Genomic DNA, 8,001 nt, shown 5'->3' on the forward strand with positions numbered 1-8,001 from the left:
ATGGGCAGAGGCTGGCTGAGCTGCTGGTCCAGGAAGGCTTCAGAGAACAGGAGACCTTTTGGGGCCCCAACAGAGAAAAATAAGAAGGTCCAGAGTGGGATTTTCCACCTGCAGGGAACTGTAAGTGCAATAGGCCTAATATAGAACTTGATGAGTTGTTTTACCAGTGATACAATAGAGGCTTATTTATATCTGGGGCACACAGAAGAAGAGGCAGAGATCAGACCACTTAGGCCCTGTGACTCATGTTAATTGCATTATTGGGTATTCTATCAACTTGAATTGAGAAGGCACTGGAGGTGTAAAACAGCAGTGAAGATGTGATTTATACGTTTAAACAATCAGCTTAGTTGCTCTGTGGAGAATGTACCAGAAGGAGAAAGAGTTAGACCATCTACAATACAAGTGAGAGTGACAGTTGCTTAGACTCAATTGTTCATATTGAAAATGCACGGAAGTGGACAAATTCAAAACTTATTTTGGAAATTGAAAGTGATAGTTTTGGATGTAGAAGGAAACATTCCTTCTACATTGCTTAACTGCCCTTACAGAATGTTATTAAGGCACCAAAGTTGAGGCTTCAGGCAATTTGAGAGCCAAAGTAATAAACAATTGGTGCTTGCCTGAACTTTTCAATAAAGAACAGAAAAACCCAAATTTTCTTGCCCATCTCACTCATTCACACAACTTTGTCATTCCTAATGCAATAAGAGATGGAAGTTTATTCTTTATAAGATTCAAGCTGAGAGGCTGAACACAGAGTCTGCAGGCACACAGGAAGACGGACTGAGTTGCCTGGCTGAAAAGGGGCTAAAGCTAATACTGAGATGGTGGAACCACAAGATGAAAGCATACTGGATTCATTGGAAGGGAGAAGCCCTAGAGAACTGCTGGACCTACAGTACATCTTGCATGACCAAATCAATTTTTATGTGATAGGAAAAAGTCTCATTGGCCCTGGAATGCAGGAGGCAGACAGTCTTCAGCTGCAGACAGCTGCCTTACCCAAGGCCATGTCTCCTCTGAGTGTAGCCCATATCCGATGACTGCTCAGTGCTGGAGCATAAAGCTTGGCCATCTCTGCTGAACTCAGGACAATCCTGAGGGCCATTTGAGCTCCAGAGTCCCTGCAGGATCAGCTGACTGTCTTTGGGCATAAACCACAGATCAACTTTTCTCTGTGCTCAAACCTTCTTCCTATCCTTCCCTTACTCAGATACAGATCCCAAAGGCACTCTAAAGATCTTGGTGCTGAAGTCTTGGAGTCTGCTCCGTAGTGGACCTGAACTGCAATTGTACTTTAGGTTTCTTTGTGTTTCAAAGGCATAATTTCCTTGAGAGAATAAAGATTGGTCCCCCTGCTGAGAAATTATAATCCTTCTTTGCATGGTTATTTAGGGATGTGAGGAGCTAGAAATGGCCATGAGACAGAATCTCAACTTCCAATGTATGGAACTATTGTTGTGACAGCCATTGAAAACATGCCACTTTGAATACCAGAAGTCACAAGGACAAGAAGCAAACATCTTACTTTTGGCATGATGGATCAGTCCCAGTTTTACACCTGGATTTACTAGAACCATGCACTCTGGCTCTAAAAGAAACAATCCCATTTCCAGAGCAACTGACTCTCACATGCATTGCTACTGGGAATGTACCATCATACAGCCCCTTTGAAAAACCGTTTGTCAATGTTCTATAAACTTAAGCACCCATCCATCTATAGCAGTTCTCCTCCTAAATACCTACACATTTTATAAGAATCACGAACTGTGGATAATGCACACATCTCTGAATATATAAGTAGAAAAATTCATAGCTTATTAAAACTTGTAGCTTATTTAATATTATTCAGCAACAAAATGGAATGTATTGCTGGTACATGCAACAGGAATAGCTGGATCTTACAAACATCAGATTTGGAAACTATAAAATAGGAAAACCTATTGTATATTTTTATTCATATTCATTGCAAACATAGACCAAAGTAAGCTGTGGTCATCGAGTTTAGAACATGATTGCCTCTGGTGGGAAGCAGGGTCCTGGCGTGAGAGAATGTGATGGGGCCGTGGGAATGTTCTACATCTCCTTTTGGGTGATGATTACATGGGTGTATGTGATTGTTAAAACTCACTGACATGGAGCCCTATGGTGTATGCATTTTTATTGCACGTATTTTAAACTGGAGAAAACTGAACAGGAGACAAGATAGGAGCAGCTGGAAAAGTGGGAACCATCTTAAGAAACAGTGGAAAGCTGAATGCTAGGTTGGTAGGGAGAAAACCTGGAGGGTAATGGAATCCCCAGTGCAGAACCAAAAGGAATCAAGATTTTGTGACACCAGGTACCTCCAGAGTTGGGAGTAAAAGTAAGGCTAAACACATAGATTTTGATAAAAATCTGTTGGAGAAGTTACTTTAGTTCCTTGGGTCAGCTCCATTAAGTTAGCATCTGGATGACTACTTCTGCCAATTACATCCACTCATCTTTCAGTGGAAAATGAGACTTTCTTGCTCCTATATTCCAGGTGAGAATTGGAGGTTGCTAAAATTAGGTGATGAGGTTGGATTGTGGATATGAAAGTGCAGGAAAGAAAGGAATTCTGACAATTTGTGGACACAGTAGCTTGGCTCACATTCCACCTTGGAATGTGAGAACTGAATTTCTGCTTATTATCTTCAGCAGCATCACAATCTTATCCTAGGCAGATAGATGCCCTGGAATAGCTATCATTAGAAAAAATATTGGAGAGTAACAGAAAAGAAACATAAGCACACAAATAATTTGTAGAAAATATTGCTCCTATTGTCCTACTGTTTCTATTCAGCTACTTTCATAAATATTTTGCATTCTCTTGCCAAATAAGGACAAGCAATAGTACAGCTAAACTTGTTTCTAAATTAGTCTTCTGGAAAGTTCAGGGAGTTAGGGGTGGCTGTGGAGGGCTTCTTCAAGCAATTGCAATTAGAATTCTATATTACTTCATTTGACACTCTCAATTTGGGTCACTCTTCTTTGTAAAAATTGCCCATATCCAGCTGTTTGCCCATGTCCAATAATAGGCTTTTGCTATTCTGTACTGTATTTTGGAAAATCAAGGAACACTGATAATGAAAATTATCTAAGAGCAAGTGTAGAGCCATCTTTGTCCTCTCCCATGACCTCTGTTCCTTCATTTCTGAAGGCTTCTCTTCATTTCTGAGAAATAACAATTATGAGTTCGATGCATATTCTCCATGTTTATAGTCAGAAGTCTACACAGCCAAGATGATATGTCAGGTTTGGTTTTATCAACTTCTCTTCCTCCTCCTACCTATTTAAAAACTCAATATTAAAAGGCCTAGACAGATTGTTACATATATAGATCCTAATGACTCCAATAGAGTCAATAGATCTGTATAATTTTTTATTTTATTCATTCCCCTACTGATGGACATGTAGATGATTTCCACATCTTTGTTATGTATAAATAACACTTTCTTGAACAGCTGTGTGCATAGAACTAGAGTTCCTTGGTTATACTGATATTTGTTTTCAATTATTCTAAGAATAGCTAAGTCAGTCTACAATTTCTATCTCCATTAGCAGTGGGACAGTTCTGGTTTCCCCATATCTTGGCCCATTTTTACATTGTCAGATCATTTCACTTTTTCTAATTTAAATTGAGAAAAATGTCTCATTGCATTTTCTCAATTACTAGTGATCTTGTACATCCCCTCATATTTATTGGCCATCTGGATTTCCTTTTTTTATGAGTTGCCTTTTCTAAGGCTTCGATCCCTTCTTTTGAGTTAACTCATTGTTTGTATTGATCTATAGAAGTTTTCAGGATACTTATTCATTGTCTATTTTACATATGACAAAACTGTTCTTCTATCCTGTATCTTGTCTCAATGTTTTATGTCCTCATTACATTGGAATGAGTTAAATATGTCAGAAATTATCATCGTTGTTTCTGCTTTTGGCTCTTCTTTCTTTAAGATACTTTTCCCACCTTGAATTCATAAACACATTCTTCAGTATATTCTCAAATAGCCCTAAAGTTCTCTTTTATACAGTCTTTAATTCATCACTAATTTACTCTTCTAAGTAGTGTAAGGTAGACCTCTATTTTAATTTTTCCCCCCAATATAAATATCCCTTATTGAATTATCAATTACTTTTCATGGGATTGGTAAGCCACCTTTATTATATACAGACTCCCACATATACAGTTGAGCCTTGAACAAATGAAGTGCATGGGTCCACTTATACAGGGATTTTTTTTTCACAACTGTATTGGTAAATTTTTGGAGATTTAGAACAATTTGAAAAAACTCCTGGATGCATCTTGTACTCTAGAAATATTGCAAAATATAAGAAAAAATGAGGTATGTCATGAATGCATAAAATATTTACAGATATTAGTGTATTTTAACATTTACTACCATAAAATATGTACAATTCTGTTACAAAAAGTTAAAATTTATCTGAATTTACACACACACACAGACCATATATAATGCCATTTGAAGTTGAGATAAATGTAAACAAATGTAAAGATACAGTATTAAATCATAACTGCATAAAATTAACTATAATAATATTGTATCATTGTAATAATTTTGTAGCCTGTTCCTTTTGCCATTGCGGTGAGCTCGTGTTGTGAGTATCCTCTTAAAATGCTGCAGGACGCTAATCATCTCTGCCTGAGCAATTTTGTTTTCTCTAGTAAATTGTCTATCACAGTAAAAAGTGATCTCTTGAGTATCATGTTTAGGACAATATCCTAAAGCTTGAATAATACTATGGGGCCCATACAAAGTGCCACTAGTGATGCTGGAAATGTTCCTAAGAAGCAGAGAAAAGTCATGACAGTATAAGAAGATGTGGAATTGCTTGATGTGTAGTGTACATTGAGGTCTGCAGTGAGGTTATCAGCCATTTCAGACAGGCTATTCATCTTGTTAAGGTATCCATAAATACAGTACAGTACGGTAAATACATTTTCTCCTCATGATTTTCCTAAAAACATTTTCTTTAATTTTCTTTACTGTAAGAATACAGTATTTAGTACATGTCACATATAAAATCTGTGTTAATCAGCCATTCATGATATCTGTAAGACTTCCAGTCAACAGTAGGCTCTTAGTAGTTCAGTTTTTGGAGGAGTCAAAAGTATTTGAGGAGTTTCAACTGCACAGGGGTTCAGCACCCTGAACTCCCTCATGTTCCAGGGTCAACTGTACATGTGTCTGTGTCTGGACTCAGTATTCTGTGCTTAGAGGTACTGTTGATATCAGCTCAAATATTACAGTTTGATAAGGGAGAAGTCTTTTTTTGTTTTAAGGCATCATTTTGGGGGTTGTCATTTAAATACTTGACTCTAACAGTGCTAGACTCTAACAGTGCTAGCTCGACCACCGTGAACAAGTGACTTACTGTCTCCATGACTCAGTTCTGTCATCTGAAAATTGGAGGTAAGATTTTTCTTACAGGTCATAAGAATTAAATGATTTATTGTACGAAGAGTAAATTGAACAGTGTTTGCCATGTTATAGTCACCATGTAGGTTAGTTATTTTAAATAATATTTTACTATTAGAAATAAAGAGGGATTTCTGTTCATCAAAAGATATGAAAAAAAAAGACAAATGACACACCAAGGAGTGTGAACCAATGCTGTATTACTCATATCCAGCAAAGAGCTGATATCCATTACATATAAAGAGCTAGTGCAGAGAACGTCAACCCAATAGAAAAATGGACAAAATACATAATAGGCAGCTCATGAGTGAGAATATCCAAATGGCCAACGAACATGAAAAAATTACTCTCATTTGTAATTAGGGAAATAATTTCTTTTTTTTTTTTTAAGTTTTAAGTGACAAAGTCTCACTGTGTCACCCCAGGCTGTTGTGCCGGGAAGCAATCATAGGTAAAACAAATCTTAATGCCCTCACCTAACCCGCTAAAACTAAAAAGTCTGATATTCACCAGAGGTTTGCAAAAGTGAAGAGCACTGAGCACCCTCATATACAGCTATCCTGTGTGTAAATTGATACAAACTGTTGAAAAACAATCAGGCATAATAAAGTTTGAATTCACATACAGTTGTCTTTTGATATTCTGCAGGCAGAGGGGGTCTGGTCCTTAGTAACCCCTGAGGATTCTGAGAAATGGCTTGGTACGCACATGTAACCTATACATATCTTCCAATATACTTTAAGTCATCTCTAGATTACTTACATTATGATGAAAATGCTATGTAAATAATTGTTTACTGTATAATGTTTTATTTATTTTTATTGTTTTTTTTTATGAATAATTTCTACCCACAGTTGGCTGAATTCACTGATGCTGAAGCCAGAGGTTACAGTGGGCTTCCTGTATTCTATGACAAGGGATCCATTCATACGTAAAAGGACACATGAGCTCCAGTATACATGTCCAAGCGTGTTCTGAGCAACACTGTAAGAGGCCCAAAGTGGAAACAACCCAAGTGCCCATGAACAGCAAAACATTTATACCATTGAATGCCTTACGGCAAGGCAAAAGGATCAAGTACAGCTAGATGGAACAATATAGATGAGGGAAATAAAACACAAAATACATTAAAATATAAAAAGCACAATTCTATGTATATAAGGTTACATAACATTTTCAAAATCAGCAACATTTTAATTACTTTAATTTATTTAGAATTCTCCTGCAGAGGAGTTTTCTCTCTTCTCTCCAATGTGTTAATTTATTTAACCATTTATTTACGACAGCACAGATTCATATTTTGTATTTTGGAATATGATATAGTAGTATTTTAGTTTGTTCCTTAAATTGTTCAATATGTGGCCATTGGGAGCTGTTTTATTGGTTTTTGTACCACATTAAAATTACTCCATCAATGCTTTTGTTTGTTTTCTATTTATCACATCATTTTCCAGCACTCCAAGATGCTCTAGGCCCTTTCTGTATATTTCCTTTCCAGATCTAGAAACTGTATTTCTTCATCAGTATTGCTAAATTATTTTTTTCTTTAAAAGTGTTAGATTTCAATTTTATTTATCCTCTTTTTAAAAAACATATCATCCCTTTTGTTTATTTGTAATTCTATTTTTATTTTAATGTTTTATTCTTTTGTTTTGGTTTTGCTTTACTAATTGCTTGACTTCAACATTAAAAAGTTTTAGAAATGTGGTTATTAATTTTCAAATAAATATGATTGGATTCAGGTTTTTTATTTTTAACTTTCAATATTATTTCACTGAGGTCCAGATGTACTCAATTTATTGACCTATGAAATTTTAATTGACATTTATTTTGTAGTCTTGTATTGGGAAATTCTTGTGTTTTCTACATGTTTTTGGTTGTTGCAGGTTATATGATCAAAATTGTTGTTTGTTGTGCAAATTATTATAGCATTACTAGTTTTGTTCTCTGCACTATTGATTTCTGAGAAAACGGTGTTACGGGGGAAAAAAACCTCCCATCATGAGTGCAGATTTTTCAGTTTTACCTTATAACTCTCAGTCTTGGCTTTCTATGTGTCACTGTTGTGTGTTTAGGTGCGTTAAGTTCATCACTGTCATGTTTTCCTAGTGAATTTTCTTTTCAATAACTATAAAATGTGCTTCTTTGATCCTATCAATACACTGGATATTAATATTGCTACCCTAGGTTTCTTTTGTTTAATATTTGTCTGGATTGCCTGTTCCCATAAATTGACCTTTAATCAGTTAGCTTTGTTCTTAAGATTGGTTTAAAATTAGAATAATAGGGAGGGGCATGGGAGGGTGGGACGTCTAATTTAAACCCAGCCCAGTGATTACACTAGCTGGGCGCTGGTTAGGATGTTGCCCAGGTATAAAGCCAGGATCTTTGGGACCTGGCTTCATTTGGAGTTCAGCTATTAAGAGGAAACCTTCCTCCTGGAGTATTCGGCCTGAAACTGGGAATTTGGAAGTTGCTGCTCCAGGGCGCTCCCTGCGGAGGTCGGCCGCCAGCCTCTCCGCCCGGCCTTTCCCGG

General features: G+C 36.6%; 1 protein-coding gene across 1 annotated transcript in view; it reads left to right on the forward strand.

Moving 5' to 3' along the window:
- The window catches only part of LOC105554465 (serine/arginine-rich splicing factor 8-like), an 11,239-nt gene continuing 3,238 nt past the window's right edge, over positions 1 to 8,001 (forward strand). Inside the window, exons 1-2 of the mRNA XM_012000961.1 lie at positions 1 to 120; positions 6,114 to 6,175. Of these exons, the coding sequence (XP_011856351.1) occupies positions 1 to 120; positions 6,114 to 6,175 (182 nt within the window). The remainder of the gene's footprint in view (positions 121 to 6,113; positions 6,176 to 8,001) is intronic.

Source organism: Mandrillus leucophaeus, unplaced genomic scaffold (genome assembly GCF_000951045.1).
Source record: "Mandrillus leucophaeus isolate KB7577 unplaced genomic scaffold, Mleu.le_1.0 Scaffold643, whole genome shotgun sequence".
In the NCBI taxonomy this organism is placed as follows: Eukaryota; Metazoa; Chordata; class Mammalia; order Primates; family Cercopithecidae; genus Mandrillus; species Mandrillus leucophaeus.